This window comes from Nesoenas mayeri (genome assembly GCF_963082525.1).
Source record: "Nesoenas mayeri genome assembly, chromosome: 2".
In the NCBI taxonomy this organism is placed as follows: domain Eukaryota; kingdom Metazoa; phylum Chordata; class Aves; order Columbiformes; family Columbidae; genus Nesoenas; species Nesoenas mayeri.
Window position 1 is genome coordinate 146,453,700 of NC_137543.1, and position 23,675 is coordinate 146,477,374.

At 40.6% G+C, this 23,675-nt stretch overlaps 1 protein-coding gene across 1 annotated transcript; it reads left to right on the forward strand.

The window, feature by feature from the left end:
* Nucleotides 1–220: 220 nt before the first annotated feature.
* Nucleotides 221–23,154, forward strand: PDSS1 (decaprenyl diphosphate synthase subunit 1; the record flags this gene model as incomplete). Its single annotated transcript, XM_080339299.1, has 11 exons — nucleotides 221–352; nucleotides 2,001–2,065; nucleotides 2,912–3,035; nucleotides 3,404–3,534; nucleotides 10,542–10,683; nucleotides 11,460–11,571; nucleotides 11,660–11,769; nucleotides 18,279–18,359; nucleotides 18,535–18,648; nucleotides 21,968–22,048; nucleotides 22,807–23,154. The coding sequence occupies 11 exons, from the start codon at nucleotides 221–223 to the stop codon at nucleotides 22,945–22,947; spliced, it is 1,233 nt and encodes a 410-aa protein (XP_080195425.1). The 3' UTR covers nucleotides 22,948–23,154.
* Between the last annotated feature and the right edge of the window lie 521 nt (nucleotides 23,155–23,675).

Sequence of the window (23,675 nt, forward strand, 5' to 3'; positions counted from 1 at the left end):
ACAGCCGGGGTGGTGGCCGGGCCCTCAAAGATGGCGCCGCTCCCCCCTCAGCCGCGCTCGGCGCCCCGAGGGAGCGGCAGGCGGCAAAGCGAAGCGGCTCCCGCCTTCCCGGACGTCCTCCCGTCAGCCCTGCGAGCGGGTGGCGGCGGCGCCGGGCTTCCGCGTCCGGGTCGCGGCGGTGCCGGAAGGCGGTGCCGGCGCGGCGCGGCTTGGGGACACCATGGCCTTGCGCTGGTGGTGGCGGTGGTGCGGCGCCTCGTCCCGCCGGGCGCCGGCGCTCGGCTCCCTGCCTCGCCTCCGCCCGCCGGGGCTCGGCTGCCGCAGCCCGCCACCGCCAGCCCCCGGCGCGGCGGTGAGTGCGGCACGGTGGCGGGCGCCTGGAGGTCACCGGGAATGAATGGGGCGGCGGGGGGGGCCGAGCGGCCACGGCTGCCCCCAGCTCGGGGCCGCCGCTCCTTCGGCCTCTCTCAGCCCACGTCCTCACTCCCGCCGGGCAGCGCGGGGCCCCCAGGCGGTTCCGGGGTGCGAGGGCCGGCCGGGCGGCTTCGTGCCCGGGGGCCTCGCCGGAGGCAGGGGGGCTCTCGGTGCAAGGTTAAATACCGGCTGAAGGGCTTTCAGGGCAGGGGTGGTTACTCTTGTGGGGAAGAACCTCTTGGATTCTTCTCTGGGTGGCAGCAGGGAACGCGATTCCAGTAGTGTGAGATTCTGGAGGTGTTTGTGTGTAACTCAGCATGATGAGCGGTAGCAGGGCAGCTCTCACCGCACCGCTTACACCGTCCTCACAGGGCCAAGCCGCTGTTCTGACCCACGGTAAAGTGATCTGGCTGTGGTGTGTCCAGCATCGAGCGTGACCCCATCTGATAGTGTTAAGCAGCAGTGTAAAGGAGAGTCTGTCTGTGCCCTCCCTGAAGAAAGAATAGGGAGAGAGTGGCTATTTTTTAGGCGACAGAAAATGGTGAGAGATATGAGAGAGCGATCTTATGATGGTCTTGGCTATAGGGCTGGGCACTTAAGTCCGACAGCAGTGAGCTGCAAATCTATCATAAGTTAGGGTTCCTCTTCTTCTTCCTCTCCTTCTCTGACCTTTTTTCATCCCATAAACAAGGAGGATGAAAGGGTGCCCTGGAGCCTGTGCGGTGCTGTTGTTTCTCTCCCTATGTCCAAGGAGAGCAAGACTTCAAGTCACGTGCAAAGAGACACTGAGGCACGAGGAGCAAGCTAGGGGAACTCTTCTCCAGTTCTAGGTCTCCTGGAGCATTTCTGTGCAGGCTTTCAGACAGGCAGTTCCGTTAACATGTGGGTTGTGGTGACTGAGGGCTGGGTCAGCCCTGAGTCAGTGTGCGCTCCAGGGCAGGGCTGGGTGGTTCTCAGCAGCTGTGCCAGGAGTGGAGCAAAAGGTGTGCTTCCTTCTCAGCCTATCTCTGCTGGAATGGTGTACCTGAGACTGCACCTCCTCTCAGGCTCCTGGGCTCTGTCTGCAGGGAGGCATCACTGGAGGGATTGCTGGGTTTGGACGTTAGGTTCTTGACATCTAGCAGGGAAGATTTGCAGGTGTAAATTACCGTAAGAAGCAAGCTGAACTAAAATTGCTTTAGGGGAAAACAAGGACATGTTTTTCTTCTGTTAGTGTAGTGATTTACAGAAATGGCTCTTGTCCTTTTCTATGTGACTGGTGCAGTCCAGTTTTATCTGTGAGACAGGGAACACTTGAACATTGCCCCTTCCAGGAGTGCAAAAGCAAGGTTTCACTAGAGCAGTTCTGGGAAGTTACGCCTTCTGGGCTGGTCCTGTGAGGGGAGAAACTCCAGCACTCCTGAGTAGAAGGGTCAGTTTTATTGGCAGTTACTTCTCACGTGATATAGAAGGAGATTAGGAGGCTACCTTTGCTTCTGGGTTGTTAAAATGGAGAAATACAGCAGTGCTGATGAACAGACAATTTTTGTAATCAAATGTTTTCTGTTTGTTTAAAGTTCTGTTAACTCTGATTTTTCTTTGTGCAGGTGTGTCACTTTACCCAAAGAAGTTCAACTTTTTCATTTCCAAAAATATGTAATATATTTTGGCGGTAAGTTGGAGATTCATATTGTTGTGTACTGGGTAAAGACATAGATATTGGGTGAACTTGGTGAGCTGTAAAATTTGAAAATAAGGTTCTTCACTCTAGTACATAGTTGGATAATTCTGTATAGACTGTTGCTATGGTGCTGAATCTGAATCTAAGTCTTCTGTCCTGGAGAGCAACAAGCAAGGCAAGAATGCCCCAAGAAAACCCATCTGGTTCACTTTGAAAAAGGAGACATAATAAGAGGCACAAACTTCAACTCCAGGGACCATTAAAAAAATCAGGCCTAAGCCTACGGCATCTTAACGCATCCAGGTGGAGCTTTCACTGATGAATTTCCATAACATCATCATGCTACCTAGAAGTATTGATTTAATTTGTAATGTTTAATGTAGCTGAGTGTGTAAAGGGAAATTTTCAAATCCAAGTCAGGAATATTTTTCCAGGAGTAGACAGGAGAGGGAAGAAAGTAACAGAATAATTGTGTAACTGGAAGATGAAGACTTCATCTCCAAATGTGTGCTATATTATCAATAATGTATTCAAAAGGAATACAGTGAGAGCAATGTCATTTTATGTGTCTCAGAAGACTTCTGTAATCTGGTAAGGGCGTGGCGGGGGTGTTATTGTTTGGCAAATGCTGCTCCTAAAAGTCTGCGATCATCAGTACACAGCTGTGCTGTCCTTGCACCGTATTCGCTGGCTGAAAAGAGTGCTTTGATGCCTTCTGTTTTTATTTTAGCTATTTGGTTAAATTTTGTGTGAGGGGATACGAGGAGGAAATGCTTTGAAATGTTTCTGTTTGGGGCATCAGGGAAAGTTTGCTTTTAACAATGTTACTGTCGCCAGGTTTCACCATACCAGTATGTCCCACTTGTGCAGCTGCAGTAAGACAGCTAGTGATGAAAAATACCAAGACCCTTTTCAACTTGGTAGAAAAGACTTGAAGAATCTCTATGAAGATATTAAAAAGGTAATGGATTTTGGTGACTACTCTGGGATGTTGTGATTATTCTGACTTTAATAGCAACCACCTCTTGGAGGATAGTTATTGAAATAATATTCTTTATGTTCATGAACAGCTGTCTGAAACTTGAACTGAAGGCAAAGAGAGCACTACTGCATATCAGACCAGACTGCAATTTTTATTTTGTCCTGGTTTATAGTGCTGGAATAGATCATTTATGTTTCAGATTACTCATAGTAATTTTAAAAACTACTTCAGCTTGCATTTGGTATAATGAATACAGGCAATAACCTTATAGATGCGTAATGTTTTGCTTGCACTAAACAGATTGGCTTTGTGACTTTTATGCTGATATATTATTTTCCTTTTTATAGGAATTACTTGTATCTACGGTAGAACTTAAGGAAATGTGTGATTATTACTTTGATGGGAAAGGAAAAGCCTTTCGACCAATGATTGTGGTGCTAATGGCAAGAGCTTGCAACATTCACCATAATAATTCCAGGTGAGTCGGTCACTTTTAGATATATGGACATATATTGTATTTGAAATTTCTCATTCTTGTGTTCCGAAAAATATGCCTAGTAACTTTTTGAAAAGAAAAAGCTCCTCAGTAAAACCTCAATTTAAGTTCCATTGTGATGCTGTAGTTTTGTAGTTAGCAGTGCAAAAGGAACTACTGGGTTTATCACGTGATTCCATGTGTAAAACTGTGGACTATATTGCGGTTGTAACTGGTGACGGATAAATAATGTTGCCAAATTCTGATATTTGCGAGGCTTTTAGTCAATTTTAGCTTCTTACATAAATGGTTTATTAGAACTCATAATACTCCTTGAAACTATATGAACTTAATTAAAAATATTTTTTCATTTGTAACCATTCTTATAGCTATTAAACTCGTCACAGGTAAGACCTTTGCCTCAAGTAGAGACTTCCATAGCCTTTTCTTTTTTTTGTAATTATGCAGAAAAGCCATTAAGTAGGTGGTATGATAATATTCAAAGCTGTGAGATGTTAAAAGCAGTCATAGATTTTTTTTTTTTTCTCCCTTCTAGGAACAAGTTTCCACACTTAATTGTAAGATTCTAATCTTAGAGCTGGTGTAATCCTCATGTTCTTCAAGGTACTTGTCATTTGAAAGCAGCTTTAACTGAGCAGAACATCGTGCTCACCCTGTACTCTCTGTCACTCCTTGCTCTGGCTGATTGCAAACACTTCTTTCCACACTTTCCTATCAGTTACATTTGCATTTTGAGGAAAGATGTTGGCCAGAGTGTTCTCTACCTTCCAGCTACATTTCCAGTCTTCCCTTGTATAGAATTTCAAATATGAAATATTTGGTCCTTTGCCAGAAGTGTTTCTAGAGTAATTCATCAGCCTTAGAGGATTTTTCTCAGGTCTTGCTCAGTATTTTCCTTAGCGGTAGGTTAATGCCTTGTTGGACTTGATTTCAACCTCAGAGCATGGCATGTACTTTGCTGCTTGTTATGGCACCTCTCCCAGTACACTCCCTCCTGCGTGAATATAATTTGGAAGAAGAAAGCAAAATCTAGTTGGCAGTGTCCTGTCCTGTGTGTGCCAATTCCTCTTATTTTAGGAAAATATTGTCCAGGATTAAAGAACTTCATTACAGCCTTCTTCTGTTCTCTGTTCAATACCACTCCTTGTCACTGTCTTTGAGGTAGCAAAAGGAACTCCTTGAGTATGTCCTTCGTCACAGTACTGTTTGGCCTAATATAGCCACAAGTGATCTTGATATCAAAAACAGGAGTGTGATGATGTCACTTTTTGATAACAGAATCATTCTTGATGACTGGCCATCCATGGTGTAATGAAAAGAAACGCAATAAACCAAAAACTTCTGTTTGAGCTTGGAGGTTCATGCATGTCCTGTTAGGGCATGATCCCCATGTGATCTACAGCCACCTTCTCTAAGAAAAACCTTAAAGTAATCCCAGCATACATCAACCATAGTATATCTAGTTCAGCTGTGGGAGTGCTGATACCCTTGTGTAGTGCTTTGTGAAATCATCAGCATGCCTGGTCCTTGTGGTCAAAAAAGGTAAGTCCAACCAGCTTCAGGGATGGACCGCAAAGCTTATCAGGGAGAGTGAGGGACTTGTGGTCTGCAAATTTATCGGAAATGGGCAGAAGGAGCTATTTAAGATAAAGGACAATGTTGCTAAGAGGATGGAAACATAGGAGGATATACTTAACAACTGGGAGAGTGAGTTTTGAAGCATCCTTCTAGTCAGAATAACAGAAACAACAGTTTTATTTCATTCTAGTGTAGCATGAGAAGCTTATGAACGAAATCATGTACTGTACATGCAATACCCTGAAAGCTGGAATTGATGTCATATAGTGTAGGAGGTAAGCAGTGAATCAGAGAAGAAAGCTGTAGAAAGAACTGAATTTGCCTTTATATGCTCAAAACGTATTTGCTGTCTTCTGACATACACATATGCTCATGGACATGTTCTTGTCCACACATTGTGCTGTCTTGAAACCACCAGGACCCATTTTCAGACCTGCCCTGTGCCATGCGAATGTGTGATCTCAGGGTTCAAGTGCCACATATGCCTGGGGCAAGTGTTTGCTTCCTAGTAGTCGACCCTCAGCATAGAGCGCTCTGATTTATAGATGCCTGTGTCATTTGGCAGCTTTTGTCAGCACCTCCAAACCGTGATGTTTAAAAGCCTTCTCATTAAGCTGAATGTTCCTTATATAAGGACAGACTGAGTCACTATCTTTGTCATGTTGTTTTTAGAATGAAATTTTGAGTAGGGAGAGCAGAAGTTTTTCAGCAAAGGAAGAGAATGAAATCTCAGGGTATTTACCTTCCTCTTCTTTGCCTCATGCCACTTTTCCCCACTTTGTAATTAAAATTCACATATGTTTATACAAGTCTTCAGTGTACTGCTTTTTGGTTCATGCATGATAACCAGTGTCTTTTAAGGGTTCGGTAGGCCATGTCGAAAGAACATACTTTCTTATTGTGGATATCCATTCACTGTGAGTCGATGAAGTTTTATGGGCATTTTCTCTTTACTTTTGAGCTTCTTGAAGCAGGCTGGCTTACACCTGCTTTGTCATACATATACTTCTTGTTCACCCTAATACTGCTTTCATTATTGTTGCTTCTTAAAGCAGCATTGCTTCCAGGTGACAAATTGTTCTTCCAACTTTTTGCTGTTTGTGTGGAAAATTGTATAGGTAGAGAAGGCAACACTGCATATTTGTAACTCTGCTACTGACATAGGGGAAAAAATACTTGCTTCTATTCTGCTTCTCCTGACATTTTTTAAGATACTTTTCCTCTTCTAGTTTGTCATTTCCCTCAAAGCATTTTGTCATTCTTTTCCTCAGTTAATATTGATTCTTCTCCCAGACTTGTTTTTCTTTGTTGAAGCTTTAGTTCCTTCACATGCAATCAGAGATACTGGCCACAACATGTGTAGACGTGTAGGGCGAGCCAATATCCTGTGGTGTTCATCCCTAGCATTTCTTTTGTTCTGCCTCTGGTGTTTGTGTTACTGATGTTGAGTTTCTCCTTCATCTCACTCCCATTCTCAAAAGTCATATAACCTGCTGGACACAGCATGCTTTTGCCTGTTCTTTCATCTGTTGTTGTTTGTTTTCTGTTTGTTTTTGTTCTTTTTTGTGCAATACTAGTACAAAAGGTAATACTCTTTCTTGTTTGGCTGTTAAAATAACAGGATGCAAGTTTGTAAGGTTATAGGTCCTGATCTTAAAAGGCAGATCACGGACACCTCTTTTTCTTCACAGAGCCCCACCAGAGTAGTTGAGACTTCTCAAATGGATGGAGGGGAACACGCAGGTAGCTCTGCTTACAGTTTAGGGGACATCATCTGTATGTTTAGGTTTGAGGAAGGAACAGTATTTAGAATGGCCTCAGCAGGTTAACTGTCTGTCTGGAGTGATGTCACTTCAGTGTTGTCATAATAAGGAGAATGACAGTTTTATAAAGCATCTGAACTATTATAAAAAATGTAAGCGTGTGAAGCATTCATGTTGTTCTGTGCTGGTATGTTGATATTTTATCCTTGAAGATCCGAGTGTCAGAAGTCTAGCCCCGAGTCCTTAGGTCCCTCAGGCAATGGCTTTTTACTTAATGATAGCAACTTACCTTTGTGCAAGAGTGAGAATTGCTGTAAAGAGTTTAAGCTGTGGTCAAACAAACGCTCGGTTTCACACATCCTCTGGCATTTCTTCACATAGCTGTGTGCAGAATTTCACAAAATTATCACTTAGCCTGACTGGACCTAATGTTTTTGTTTCAGGTGTATTCTCCAGAGGTGTTTGCCAATAGTAGTTGTTATTTCTATTTCTACACCAAAATGAGAGAGACAGACAAATAAGAAAAGGCCAAATAACTACAGAGGTATCTCAATAGAGAAAATAGTGAGCACTAAAGATTTAGGCGGAAAAAGGGGAATAAATCCATCAGAATGGTGCAAGAAATATTTAAATATAATGACCTGGACAAACTTCAAAGAATAATATTTCCTGAAGATATGAGGACCTGCCAGCAACCTTAGTCCTCTTCTATTTAATTTCTCCGAACTGTGGTTGTCAGATACCTGTACTGTGCGCTGGTTTTCAGCTGTTCTGTAATTTGCTCCCATGTTAACACATCTGTTCTCTACGCTTCCCCCAGTTTGCAGTACCCTTCTGTGTCACAGGCTGTGTTTCCTAAATGTTTGTTTTCTTTCAGTTACAGGGACTTAACAGGAAAAACTGAGGAGTATGGTCATAACACCTAATTTTGCAAGTTTTTTGCAACATTTCCTGTCTTTAAGCTAGCAATATTTAATTACTGGCAAACATGTTGCAAAGCTCTTTGTTGCAGACTATAAATACTACTTAAACACTGTTTAGTGCTGTTTTGAGTTCCTCCTCGCCATCCCCCCCCCTTTTTTTTTTTCCTGAAGAGGGTTATGTAGAGGGAGAGGCATGTTTGATTTTTAACCTGTAAGATCAGCCTTGGTCTTGTTCAGTGTAAGTGAGACAAGTTCTGTAATGGAAAAAACCTCAGGGTACTGTAGGTCTGTAAAAACTTATCACAGAATCAAGCAGGGGGTCCTACTGAAAAACATAGAACACGATCAAGGACTTAAAAATTAATATAATGCATGTGTAAAAAAGATTGACTTACAATTGTATACAAATTTTGTGTAAACATATATTATCTTGAGGTACCTTTACTTTGAGAATGACCTAAAATGGCATCTTTCCACTTACTGGACTTGTGGGGACCTAGTTATCTATTGACTTGAGTTACTGCTACTTTTTGCTTTTGTTTTGCAGGCAAAGCAGAATGAAAAATGGCAGGGAATCAGAAGGCTCCCGTTTCTTGTGTGTTTTCCCTAAAACAGGCATGCTCTGGTTCAGAATTACTCCTACAAGATGTTTGTAGGAAACTTGAAAATATTTTTGCCAGAGATGGGAAGAACCTTGCTTGAGACCTTACAGAAATAGTTGTTTAAAAAAAAAAAACACCTCTTCAGGTTAAATTATGACATTTGATATAACATTCCAGGAACCAGACACATGAACCATGAGAATTCCTATGCCGTTTTAGTCATTGTCAGAGATGAAATGCACTATAATGCAGAACTCTTTGAAAACCTGCTCTTGAAGTGTCTGTCCTTGTGCTGTCTTCATACTACTGAAAGATTTTGGTGTGTCAGTGAGTGTTGCCATTTACTGCTACTTCCCAGCAGGAAGTCCAGTCTGCTGACATAATTAAAGAAAAAGGGAGTCCCCAAAAGGAGACCAGTGCATGAAAGAGGCTGGAGACCTTTACAGTTTTTTTGAAGGTAAGTTATCCTACTTAGTAACAATAGTTTATTTTGGAAAACTACTTACACTGAACTAGCATTTGACTAAATTACTAGTCCACAGTAAAACTTACTTTCAAACAACAGTGAAGGTTTCCAGCTCTTACTTTCTGTTGTTCAAAAGCCACATTTTCACAGCCTATGAGCCACACATCCTGCTATTGTTCAGGATGTAGAACTCCCACTGACAGCAATGCAGTGTTCTGCATAGAGGTAGGTGTCAGAACGCAGTGTTATGTCAGCAGACTGCAAGATGTTCTTTCATTTTGTGATTAATCACTAGGTTTAATAGATATAGGCAATGCAGGAAGATTTTAAATTCCCTTCATGAAATGATTGTCTTTTATTTGTCTCTGTTCTTTTTCTGTTTTGCTGGAAAAATAGTGTGATTTGCTCTGTTACCTGTATATCAGAAGTAAGGCACATATATATCAGAAGGGCTTTTTTTGGTTTGGTATTAGTGGGCATTTTTGTTCATTAGTTTGTTTGGTTTTTGTGTTTGGTTGGTGTTTTGTTTTGATTTGTTTGGGGTTTTTTTTGTTGGTTGGTTTTGTTTGTTGGGTTTGGTTCTTTTGTTTGGTTGGTTTTTTTTGTGTCTTGTTTTGTTTTGTTGGGTTTCTGGTGTTGTTTCTTTGGTTTGTTTTGCTTTTTTTAAAACATTGATGTGGGCTTGTCCCAGCTGTAAGGCCAGGCTGACCAGGATAGCCATTTCTGGGATCCTGCGTGCAACCGATGATGAAAACAGGTAGAGAAAAAGATTATACTAGAGCAAGGCAGTGGCAGTTGGATACTGGAGTAGATGGTACTTTGTGTGAGCTAAGTTTGCTCTATGTTCATTTTGCCAACCTTGATCCCTAAATCATTGTTTCTATGTTCTTCCATTACCTTCTTTTTCACCTGGTATAAAAAATAAAGTAGGTGTGAACTATCGAGACTTTAATAATCGATGTTAGATCTTCCCAAAGGCTGAATTTCAGGAGGTGTTAGGTAGCTGGTGTTTACAGTCCTAAAGTGATTGCAGTATAATTCCAGCTAATTCCTCAGGCTTTGGAAGAACCTCTAAGGTCTTAAGGTAATCAGATAAGATAAAGGATAAGATCCCTGAGTTATGTCTTTCAGATGTAGAATGCAGGTTTCTGTGCCTGCTGGTCTCTCCAGCTGGATGGTCAGTAGAGTTCAGCTTTGAAGAGTTTGTGATGCTGTGTCTTACAGGTGGAGCAACACAGAGATAATGAAAACTTTACAACTCTTCTACAAAGCTACCTGGAATTCTTTTCTCTGCTATTTTCCAGACTTCCATCTCCTTGGAACCAAGCATCCTTGCTGTTGTGCTATTTATTGCAGTCTGGATTTAGAGGGATTAGAGTCAGTAACTCAGGAGTTTTGCAGTACCGTTAATGCAGCAAGGCAGAAACAGGCCTCATAAGGATGGAAATTTCCCACTGCACTTACTGTACTAACATGACCTTACTTTCTCCTGTCTTCCTAATTCCAGGTTTGAAAGATGGGGTTCAGACCATGGAAAAAGTGCAACAGCTGTTTTCAGAGAAACATTTTTAGTTTGGTTTTAGTAGAGATTTCTTTTAGTCTATTGCAGCACATATAATTGATTTAATTATTTGACAGTTATTGTTTTTTATTTTAGGGAGGTGCAAGCAAGCCAGCGCTCTGTGGCCATAATTGCTGAGATGATCCACACAGCTAGCCTGGTTCATGATGATGTCATTGATGATGCAAATTCTCGCAGAGGAAAAATGACAGTCAATCAAATCTGGGGAGAGAGGAAGGTGAGTTTGCTATTATGTGCAAGACTTGCCTTTGAGTTTCAGCAGAGCACAAATACCCAGGGGGTTTGTCACATTACTGTCCTTAGGCACAGGCTTAGGATATGCCAGGAAAAGTATGCAGAGGTGTGTAAAGATTGTGGGTAAGACAAATACATGTACCTTTTCTGAACTGCTGGAAGCATTAGATAATGTCTGATTGGAGCGTGATTTTACATTCCCTACGCCATTCTCTGCAGTGCTGTTGGAATGCTTCGAACTTGTACCTCATCCAGAACTCTATAGGTTACCCTGATTCAGTAGTAAATGCAAAAAGGTTTTCAGTCAGCATTAAAACTTTTTGAGGGAAGTGTTTCTTTAGAGAGCAGTAAAAGGAAGGTCTTAATCAGAAAATGCAAGGAGATAACTACACTGCCGATGCATCAGAAGTATCATGGCAATTCAGAGCTGACATGGTGAAGCAGTCCCAACAAAATGGTTGAATAGTTCATGTTAAAAAAAAGTCATGTTCAAAAAAACTTCACAGGCAAACCTATTCAGATATTGCAAACAGGGAAGACAGTGCTGATATAGAAAAATGTAAGCAGCACTATAAGGCAGGGATTAAAAAGTGGTTCCAATTTTAATATTTGGTTATCTTCTGTTTTCTCTCTGTTACAATGCTTTATGTAGGAAAATTATGTGATGTCAGTAGACCTGCCAAATAAAGGAAATTGTATTGTCTGTACCAACAGGAAAAGACTTAGAAGATCAATTTATTTATTTTTTTTAATTCTTAGGCTGTTCTAGCTGGTGACTTCATCCTTTCAGCTGCTTCCTTAGCTTTAGCACGAATTGGAAACACTACTATCATCTCTGTTCTAACTCAGGTGATCGAAGATCTGGTGCGTGGTAAGGTCTTTTTCTGTTTTTATCTTCAGATTTGCTTGCCTAAGCAGTAAACCCACAAATAAAAACTCTCATCTGTGCAACTTTTTAGGTGAATTCCTCCAGTTGGGTTCCAAGGAAAATGAGAACGAGAGATTTGCTCACTACCTCGAGAAGACTTTTAAGAAGACTGCGAGTCTTATAGCAAACAGTTGTAAAGCAGTATGTACGTCTGTCTCTTCTAAAGTTAACCTACCATACTGTAAGCTTCACAGCTAAACTCCCAGTTATTGCGGTTTTCTCTCGAGACCCTCCAAAGCAAACCCTTAAAATGGTATTCTGCCAGAATGTGGATGGGTTTGTGATTGTGCATTTTGTCACAGTTCAGCTCTGTAGCTCCCAGTATTACTTCTCACTCTTCCTTTTCTATTTCATATTCATACACAGATTTACTGTTAATCTCATTTGAATCAAAATAAGGTTCACTGTGGCAGCCTTAAATTTACTAAATTCTGCAACATTGAGATAGTGTTTTTAATATCAGTTGATAATTCTTGAGCCTATAATTTGTCTTCTTTGACGTCTGATTCCACTCCTTGATGCCATGTGGGACCTTAAATGATAACAGTGGGAGGAAACAATTGTGTATACTCTACATTGTAAAAGAACATAAGCATGCATTTCTTTATTTCCTTGGGGTTTTTAATTATCAATTGCTATATCCAACCCCATTCAGTTCTCATTCAGTTCTATTACTTCATTACAAAAAGATCTGATTGAAGATGATGTTCTTATTAAAAAAAAACGCGGTTACTTTTAGTGTGGAAAATGGAGAAGGTGGGCAATAATCTCACACCAAGGTTTGTTTTGTTGGTTTTTTTATAAAAGGCAGTATAGCTGGTGTATCCTATAGCAAGAGGGAATTCTAAGCGAATTAGACTGAAAATCTGTGCTAGTGTTAGTCATCTTCCTTTGTTCTCAGAGAACTGGTACATTTGTGCAATAGATAGCACTTGAAAATTGCTTAAATCAAAAGGCATCTCAAAAATCTCAGTCTCAGAATGAGAGACACGGATTTTGTTGGGAGGGAAAATATCTTTCATTCTAATTGGAGGAAAGTAATTAAGTCTTCTGGATTGCTCCTATTAATAGCAATATGACCCTGGCAAGAATTTCCCTTTGCAAATCTCCACTTATATTAGTGGCCAATTGGACTAGTAAGGAGCATCACATTATTCTGCTACCCCAATAAAAACATACAAGTTTTTGTATTCACTTGGACAGTCTTACTAAAAGTACCTTCACAGATAGAAGAAGAAATCACTGGCTGGATTCTCCTTACAAATGTGCTATTTTGAGTTTTTTCCTTTTCATAGCTCATAAGAGTTAAGGATTTAAGTGCTTCCCTCCAGGTTGTGGCTGTGATGCTGCTGTTGGGCTGCTTTTCCTTTAGTGGTTGTTCGGAGTTGTTCTATTGCCAAAGTGCTGGAAATTCATATGCAGTAAAATGTGCGTTATAAAGGCAAAACCAGAGAGGGGTCTGTCTTTATGGCAAAATCATACTTATTGCATACAATAGCAATGACTTGTATGTATATGCCTCCCTCAGTTTCTTTCCGCATGGACTAAGAGAACTCTACTGATACCAGTAAAAAGGGGATTTTTTTTGTGTGTGTATGAGATTTAGGTTTTTCTGGGGGTGGTGTGTGTTTTGTTTGTTTGTTTTATTTTTTGTTTGTTTAGGTGGTTTTGGCTACTAAGGAAAAGGATGAAATAAGAAGGGAGTTTTCAGTAGTGAAAATTATAAGCAGGATCCTTATTTCTAGCTTGAAAGCAAATTCAGTTGGAAATCAAGTATTCACATTTTCAGGGACAAAGCAAAGGAGAGACATTGTTTTCAGAACATCAGTTACAACCAGGCTAGTGTGCCGTTACAAACAGTTCAGTTCCTGTTAATGATCAGAAAAAACAGTGGTTTGTTTTTGTGCATAACTAAAAGTATTAACTGGAAAGAAGACGTCAAACAAGTTGAGGTGGCATCTTAAGAATTTTAGAGAGTTGTCATGCTTTAGAGATGGAAGAGTAGAGTATTCCTGGAAAAACGTCTGAACAAGGTAATAGTCTGTCAACACTGGTTAGTCACTTTATTAGATACCTTCTGCATTTAAACCAAAAGTCCTTTAAGTTAGTTAAATAGTTTTTAATGGACAGAACACTCTGTTCAAGATGTTGGAGCCATCCCAGTCTCTAATTTATTTCTATAATAGTTCTGCATGGGGGAATGTTACTGAAATTGCAGTCAAAGTGATACGTTGCAAAAGGAAATGGTGGCAGATGGCCCAGAGGGCCAGTGAAGCCTTAGTTACTGAAAGGCATTTTTCAGAGAAACATGAGAGGTGACTTTGGTTCAAGAATTCAGAAACAGTAAAGCTGAAGTGGAATTTCTATTAGTCATCAGGCAAGCTGGAGATGGCAAAATAAGCTGAGCAGGTTCTCTTTCTGTCTTTTTTCAAATCCTGCTCTAATGTGAACTCCTAACCTTCACAAAGCTGTTTGTATTTTGCATAGCATACTTTCAGGAGAGGGATTAAACCATGCTTGTTTTGAGATAAGCGTAAAGTTGCACTAGAGATTCTTGATCATTAGGAGAAAGCACGCAGCCTCCTCGTGTAAGGCGAGGCTGCGTCAAGCCTTACGGACTGAAGAAAAGGAACAGTCTGCAGCTCTGGATCTACCTGTGAGCTCCTGCTTTAACTAGTTCATAGTCTGGTGTGTGCACAGGGCTCCATCAGAAAAACTTGCCAGGGTTTGGAACTGGTGTCCAGGCAAATAAGGCCTCTGATCCCCCAGCCCAACTAGGCATGTGGGGCACAAGGACGTCCAGTGACAGACGTAGGGCGATAGCATCAGTAGCATCAGATATTAGAGTCAGCGAGTAAATTTCCTTATTTATTATTTAAAATGCAGCAACTCTTTGGGGGGTATTTATTCTTAATAACGTTTGCTATAAAAAGGATTAGCATAAATATATAACAAAAAATACCATTCTTCATAAACAAGTACTTTGTTAACATGTTAAAATATTAATTATTTGAGGAAAGGTCAGATGTGTGAAGGTGCAGACTCAGGACAAGATAGTTGTCTGCTGGGGCTGGGTAGATCTCTTCCTCCCAAGAGTAGTTACCAGAAGGGATTTGAAGAGCCTGGAGAAGTGAGTGCTGAGCACTGAGTGTGGCTGCATTGCTGCCAGTGTAGCCAGCACATCCAGGGAAGTGACTTCTCCTCTGTTCAGCACACGTGAGACCTCAAGGCTGGGCTTCCTCCTACCAGAGAGATGTTTGCATTGTGGAATGAGATGAGTGAAGGGCCACCATGATGGCTGGGGGCTGGAGCAAGTGATATGCAAAGAGCTGGTTTTAGTGCGGAATAGAGAAGGCTCAGGGGGAATCCTCTTGCTGCCTCCAGCTGTGTAATGGGAGGGGGTAGAGAGGATGGAGAGATGCGCACTGAAAGGACAAGTTGTACCATGTTAAAATTCAATTAGCTATTAGGAAAACTTTCTCCATGAGGTTGGTCAAATGCTGGAACAGGTTGTGCAGACAGGCTGTGGGATCTTCATCCTTGGAGATGCTCAGAATTCAACTGGACACAGCCCTGAGCAACCTGATCTAACCGTGAAGTAAGCTCTGCTTTGAGCAGATGGCTGGACCAAATAATCAGCGTTCCCTTCCAACCTAAACTATTGTGTGATTCCACTGGAAAGAGGAACAGTGCTCCTATCTGGAACAACAGCGGTGGATGAGCCATGAAGGCAGGATCCTGACTGCTTCAGGAGATGGGCATGGAGGAAAAAGGCTGGAAAAGGGGAAGATTTTGGAGCCTTTTCCTTTCTGTAGTGTCCAGAGATCTAGGAGTGTGAGAGCAAACATCTCTTGCACTGTTGGTACAAGCCTACCCCTGCCCAACAGCAGGTTTTCCTGTCTTACAGGGCACTGGTATAGACATGCAAGGGCTTTCAACTCCTGCTGCTCTATTCTCACATGATAAATAACGGAGCAGAATGTATCTGCCTAGCGCTGATGACAGAATATTTTATAGATGTGAAATTCAGTAAAGAGGCAAGATTGGTTTATAGTCTCCCATGTAACATAAAATAATAGAAATTATTTTTATTTTAGAATGTGTGTTTGAAATAATGCCAAGCAGACTGACTTGCTTTACTGAATTCAAAGAGCCTTTCTAAAGAATTTGTTCCACTTGGTATTAGGAAGGATTTTTCATCAGGATTTAGTGGAGGACAAGTCTGACTTTGTGCAAGATTAAATTTGTAATCAACCCAGTCATATCAGGAGAACTATAGGATACTTTCCAAGGGTGAGCGTTATCATTTAAACATATATCACAGAATGATTGGGGTTGGACTGACGTTTTTATCCTGATTTTCGTTTATCAATGCGTGATGTTACCCCGGTCTGGCTTCAGTTAAACCATCGCTCTGAGAGCGGGTGGCTGGTGGGGAAAGGCTGCCTGGCTGCATCCCAGCGTGCGTCCATGCGGGGGCAATAATCCACAAGAGCAATTGGAGAAACTGGCTCCTGGAGGAACTCCCTGGTAGACAAGACCCGGTCAGGCTGCAGGTTTATGATGCGGCCATGGATTTTTAACTTTTTCTTTATTTTGTCTTTGAAAATGTTCATAACCTGCATAGGAGCCATAAAGGTCTTCTGTCGCAAAGATGCAAGAATTTTGCATTGATATATTTTGATTGTGTTACAGTCTGTAACTCAGGCTCCTGTTTTTTAAACATATGTGTACTGCTGCGATTATTTATATAGGTAATGTCTGTGTCCCCAGAAAAATGTGCACCTACAGGAATAGCTCTGCTCTGACCTTTCGGATTAAATGAGAAAGCTCTTCTCTTTCTGTGGCACTTCCTCGCCCACCTACCAACTCGTGTCCACTCTGACCCTTGGCCACTAACCAGGATCTTGTCACTGTTCTACTGAATTCCCTATTTTAATTCTTCGCATAAAATGCGGTGGTAGATAAAGATTTCATTGAAACAGGGTGGATGTAGTCCTCCTGCTTTGCTGATGTTATTTGATTTTTATTACAGAAACAACCAAAAGTTTGCTAGGTATGGAACAGCAGTAGAAGACATTAGCTCTTCGGGGCAGATGCTGCTATTTAAGAGACAAGCATCAGGAGGAAGATAAAAGGGGAAAATGCTGTAGTTTAGTAGTCCCTAGCAATGTCTATTTAAATATCTCCTATTAATATTTGCAGCTCACTCTGTTTTAATAGCCTTCAGGATTTCGTGTGATTAGACATAAGTAGCATTATTTTCCCTCTATACGATCCTCCTCTTTTAAATAAAATTGGGAAATGTGAGATGCTGTTAATGCCTCAGGCATCCACATTCCTCTGGGTGTTAACTATTATCCATGGATGCCGGTTATGAGTGGGAACTGTTCTGAATGTTCAGTTACAACATGCACTGATGCATGAAATAGTCTCTAATCTTGTGCGAGTTGCATCGCATTTATTAGGATATAATGTTGTTTCTCATTTCTATCTTCACCTTCAGTGCTACTGCTGGACTTGCTTTTAGTTTGGGATTGGTTTTTGTTGGTTTTTGTGCCTTTTTTAAAAAAATTATCCTACCTTACCTAGTCTTAAAGAGAAATTTTTATGTATGTATACATATTTTATGTTGTGTGGTTTTCCTAGCATGTATTTTCAGTCTTACATTAAGTAAAATGTATCTTCACTCCTGTTAGTCACAGCACATTTGGAATGTCTGCAGTGAACCAGGATGGATTTTTGCCCCTTGTTCCTAATTGCTTTATTGAAGGCTGAAATAAATCTGAGTATTTAAATATAACCAACCTCATTCTGCAAAGTGTCTAATCAATATATGCATGCAAAAGTGTAAGTGCCCTCACTTTAAGGCAAGATATTAAGTCTCAAATCTTAATTTGTGTTCTGTATTTTAGCTTTGTGTAGCTTATTCAGCAAAACTTTTTGTCTCTCAAGTAGTCAATTCCTTTATCTGTACTCAATGAAAACATTTTATCTCAGTTTAGTGATAACTTTTGTTTAGCTTGGTATACATTCCTTATTCACTGTCTTGTCTTTGACACTAATTATCCCTTGGTACCTCTGTCTGCAAGCTAATCAGCTCATCTTACTGAGCAATTCCGTTATAGTTAACATCACCCTTAAAAATAATCTTCCTTATCTCAACTGTCCCTCCTATACTGGATGCAACACGTCAAGTTTTGTGAATCTTTTATGAGGCATGTAATGTCCATTTATCTCTTGTCTGACCTCCAATTATCTCCTGGCTGATTTATATATGTAATAAATTTAATTGCCCTGTCACTGGACTGTGGATCACTACTAGCCTGCATGTGCAGTGCATCCACGTTTCTTCTCTCTTCATCCTTGCATTATAATTTCTAAGTCTGATAAATATTTAATAAAGCTAATCTCTTTCCAGACCTGAATATATTTTTAATACTGCACTGCTCTTCAGCCTTGTTTTCTAGTAAGCCTGGCTATTTGTGTGTATCCATGAACTGAGATAAGCCAGACTGTGCTAGTGAGTCAGCTTATTTTCCTTTCCCAGATCCTACTGTCCCTGCTTGCTATGTCACACCTGTGGTCAGAGGCTAAAAGTGGATGCTGACTGAAGCCTTCTATTTACCTGGGTTTTTTTTTCTTTTCAGGTCTCAATTCTAGGCTGTCCTGATCCCAAAGTTCATGAGATTGCATACCAGTATGGAAAAAATGTTGGCATAGCTTTTCAGGTAGTGCTTTTGTTGAACTTAAGAGAATCTAAAATCTAGACTTTTCCAAACTGCCTTAGAAATCCAAGTCTTAATCCTTTCCATCTTTTCTTAACAAAGAGTACTCTGTGTTTAGTTCTCATTAAAATAAAATTATTAAAGTTTTAAAATAATCTGTATGTTTATCTCTTTCCAGCTAATAGATGATGTGCTGGATTTTACATCGTGTGCTGACCATTTGGGGAAACCAGCAGCAGCAGATCTCAAACTTGGATTAGCCACAGGCCCTGTCTTGTTTGCTTGTCGGCAGGTAAGTCAACAGCAATCTACTTCCCCAAAGCAAAACGCGTTCACTGTTCTTCACAGCACACCCAGAGGTCTGGCCAAACACATGAAGTCTACAGTGTAAGTGATGAGCACAGCCCGGGCAGGTGTGAAAAATCAATGTGCTCCAGATCAGCTGGATTCGGTGTGCACACACGTGTTCTTTCAGGCCGAGAAACACTTTCCTACACAAGTCCTCTTAACATCAGGCTCTTGTATCAAAAGCAGAACTAGTCTTCTTTTGCTGCCTTAGTTCATGTGCTTCACCTTCGCAAAGGGGCAGGTATTCAGAGAGTTTTTGCATGTTTTCTGCAGGTTATTCCTAAGTATTTTCTTGCTTATGTTCTGGGCTTTGTATCCATCCCAAGGCCAAGAACTTGAATCTCTGCCTAGCTTTTAGGTGGGCACCTCTGTTTATCGGATTTGATCTCTTCATCTTGTTGTCCTCGAGTCTTATCCAGTTATAAACATTGGAAGCTCTCCCTTCTGAAGGTAAATGTGATAGTAGTTGGGATAACAGAAAAAGGAGTATTATAAATAAGCTTAAAATTGGTCAAGATTTTTAGTGAAGGAGTACAAGGAAAAGAGAAGTATCAGCAGCACCAAAAGAAACACTGAAATTAATGCTGATGCATAAAAGGGGAAGAAACTAGCTTAATGCACCTTGCTCAAGCTTCTGGTTCACCTGAGGAAAGATCTGGGACCCAGAAAGCAGTCCTTCCTACCAGACTTCACAGTATAATACAAAAACTGGCACAACTAATTCCGTTAGAGCTCTAGTCTCTGATCTTTCATTGGAATTGCTCAGAGCTTGACATGGGAAAAATTTTAACTCATTGAAAAAAAAATACGACTTTATGACATGTACTTCTCCCCGTTTCTTAAAGAGCCCGGAGGTGGAGAGAGGTGGAACATACGTATGTGTTTATTTCCTCATCCCTTGGGCATTTACAAGGATGTGTGTCTCGGAGAAGACAGGAAAGCAAAGAGTATCAGGCACTTAAGAATGCAGACAAGCGCATGCTGAGAGCAATCTCCTCCATGTTCTCAGTTCCTCCCCACAGACTCATCTGCGGGATACACAAACTTACGCTTTCAGAATTTGTTGATAAGCAGCAGGATCTCATTAGTCATCAGCAACTGGAGTTGTCTGAAGAACAGTGAGAGACTTGGGCACAGAAAGAGTTGCAACTGTGAAATGGTTTGTTTGTCTGTTAAAGCTACTTGTAGAGAGAAACAAGGACATGTTGCAAATACTCTGATTTTGGCAGAGAATGGGTGTCACTGATTGTCTTGTGGGTGTTGAATATTCCGATTTTTTAAATTAAAACTATTCTTTTATTCATTTGTTTGGGTTGGCTGCCTCTGACTTCCAACTTCATCTATCATTTAATTAGCCTTAGAAGATAAATGAGTTTGTAATATGGAAATACAAGAAAAGAAAATCTGCCAGTTCTATTTTAAAATCTTACTTATTCATTGTAGGTCTCTTTTAAATGTTTTTCCTCATTGATAGATGGGAAGCATTATCTTTTTGCATTGAAAGATAACTTAACCACCTTGCAGAGTTTTCTGCATTAACTGGAAGGCTGGTTTGCTGAAAATTTCCTACTGTTTTCAAGAAACGGGAAGAACAGCACTACAGACTTAAGTGAAACATAAACAAAGTATAAGCGCTAAAGAAATTTGGAGCTTCAACAGACGCTTATCTGTGCTGCTACTAAAACATGTTTCATCTATTTGTATCTGAGAATAAAAACTCTTGCGCCAGGATGTACAGATAGCCCAAAATGTAATTGTTAGCTTCAGGCTGTCTTTTATCTTGAAATTAATATTACTACTATCCTGCACGCTCTTCAGTATATCTGCTAATCCTCACGTTGTCTTCTTGACAAACATACTTTAGTTCTCAATGTGCTCTGAATTTTCAATGAGACGCCTTTTCTTCTTGTCCTCTCCCTTCCCTCTAAAATATATCCTTATGCATTAGAATATTAAGGGCAGGATTTCGTACAAAAATGTTTAGCTTGATGTGAGGCCTATTTATTCAGTATTTATAGTTCATTCAGTATAAAAAATAAGGAATACACTAGTATATGCTAAGTCTAAAGCCACACTTCAACTAGTAGAGCAGAAGAATGACAGTTTATTTTAAGCATTCTTGTAAATGCTTATATACTGCCCATTAAATCTGTGGAACTGCTAATAACAGCTTTGCATTACAGGTTTGGAGATTTTTATATCCTTTAGTGCTTAAATATAAAAAGTGAAAACGTGTGCATCCTCTATTGATGTAAATATGAATAATATGAAAATGGATTACATGAACATTGCAATTAAATTGTCATTACATGGGAAGAAGGCTAGGAACTAGAGAAAGCCAAGTCTGAATCACTAATAAGCTTCTAAATGTATCTTCCAGGAAGGCTGGCTATGAGTAATAGGGAGATGTCACAACACTGAGGAATGCTGCTTGGTTGTTCCTAACAGATTCGTAGAGTTTCAGGACCAAAGGTGTGCAAGGAAAGCAGATCATTGTTTACAAGTGTATGGCAAACTTCCTTTGGCTATAACCCTTTCAGATAAGATGAACAAACAACTCTTTCCTTTTAAAAATAATTCTTCTGCAGAGAAGCTGCCTTGAATTGTGGCCTTCGTTAAGCACCAGGTTTTTCTGCTTCTGGACTGTCTGAAGAAAGTGCCTGTGTGTTTAGATAAGTGATAACTGACTTTAGTTATCTACCTGATTTGTAGGGACTTGAGTAACTACAAGTTCAATGTGACTGCAAACAGAATACATCACAGTTACCATTTTTCTCTTATAAAAAAAAAAAAATATCTGTCCAGAGCAATGGAAATCGTAAGTAGGTGTAACAGTCAAAGGTATCATGAAGGATTTTACAGGTTGAACTCTGCAATATAGATATAACAAACCTCCTGGGTTCCCTGTTGTATGTGTGGGGGAAGAGGTGCTGCTTCTAGGTGTGCCAACACTACCCATTGTTTGTGATACAGGAACACCTGAACCAGATTACACACCTGGAAGTAGCCACATCAGAGCATGCCACAGCAAATGCCGACTCTCACTGCCAACTGCCTACAGCCAACAGAGCCAGCCAGTTTAAGTTTTAAATGCTTGGGTTTTCCTGTGCAGATTATGGGCAGTAAGCTACAGCTATAGCTGTAGCAACAACAGTGGCAGGGGGAGAGGTCTGTGCTTTCATTTCTTTTTGACCTTAGCGCAGCAGGCAGCTACACAGAAAACAACTCCTAAGCAGTACAAAACCTTCTTTCTTTGTGCTTAGTTTCCAGAAATGAATGCTATGATAATGAGACGATTCAGTAAACCAGGAGATGTTGAACGTGCACGGAAATATGTGTTGCAGGTAGGACTGATACCAAATATTTAACTCCTGAAGTGCTGTCCTCACTCAACTCTGTCTGAAAATCATTGCCTCTGAAGTAAACCAGCAGGGCTGCATTTTGAAATCCAAGTGAAGTAGCATGCTACGCGCAATACCCAGTTAGTACTCTTCAGCTGTCTTACTGGAACAGTGTTTCAGCAGAAATGCTAGGTACTGAAGCGCTCTTTTTTTTCTTTTTTTCTCTCCAATAGCACAAAATCCACATAATTTAAAAAGCTCATGCATGAACTGAGTTCCTTCAGCTGAAGAGTAGCTGTATCCAGCAACTGGTGTAAGCAGCACACAGTTACCAGTCAGTGTTATAACTGCAGTGCACATTCCATATCAGTTTTAATTGATTCCAGTCTGAAAAGACTGAATAATTGTCTGTGCAAAATGAAAACCCATTTTTTTCAGCAGACCATGGGTTTTTCATACATCTCAATTTAAGGGAGGATGGGAGGTGCTAAACCATTAGTTTCTAATCCTGCTGAATAGTATGTTATTAATACCAGTGTTGTATGGTAATTATACTTAATTTTAGCATGGATCAGGTTTAGTATTTTGAAGCTTTGGGGAAGAGATGTAGGATCCAATGAACATAGAATTTCCCCTTCAGAATATAATTAAGTGTTCAGGCTACTTACTGACCTGGAAACTTCCCCTGTAACTGGAAGAGGCAAAAGGCAGGAGGGAGGCTGACCAGTTACCCATTGCCTTTCACTGTCTTCTTATGCAAGAGTGATGGTGTGCAGCAAACAACCTACCTCGCCCAGCGCTACTGCCACGAAGCCACACGAGAGATCAGTAAACTGCGGCCATCCCCGGAAAGAGAAGCCCTCATTCAGCTGACGGAAATGGTACTCATGCGAGACAAGTGAGAGAACTCCTTCCACTCATTCTGGCAGCTACTTACCAGACTGTGCCTAAATTTACTTCAAAAGTTATTTGCTTCCAACACAGGCTACCAAAAATTATTTTTTTAAAAAAACTTTTTTTTTTCCTGGAAGTTCTACTTTTTTTTTTTAAAAAAACAAAAGTTTAAAGTGTTTTACTGTGGGGAGTCATACAATTCAGAGCAAATCAAATCGTGCTGTACAACTGTTTTAGTGGGGGCTGTTAATTGTGGGTGGGCAGGGAAGATGTTTACATGTTGATGCACAAAGGCCACAATGAGAACAACTATAAATCAGTGTATGAGAACTGAAGTTGCTCCAAATTTCACTTGTTCACACTAATAAACAGAGCATGGATGTTACCATCTGGTAAACTCCTGTGAAGAGAGACGGTTTGAATGCTTTCCTAGCTGTTAAACCTGGAATTGTATACATGGAAATTGGTCCATTATAAAAGACTATATGTAGACTTGGTTACATACATACATGAGAAGTTTTCCAATTCATATGAAATACAGCTGTTATTTGTTGCTACTTGCTAGCAGTTAATAAGATGCAGAATTTGAGATTGCTGCAGTTAAGAAAATGAAAGGCTCAGTATTTCTAACTCAAACTAAAAATGAAGGATTAAACAACCAGTCAAAGCTTCAATTCCCTGACCTTCCATCACTCATTTATATTCAGTACCCTCCTAGAAGTCAGCTTTCAAGTCC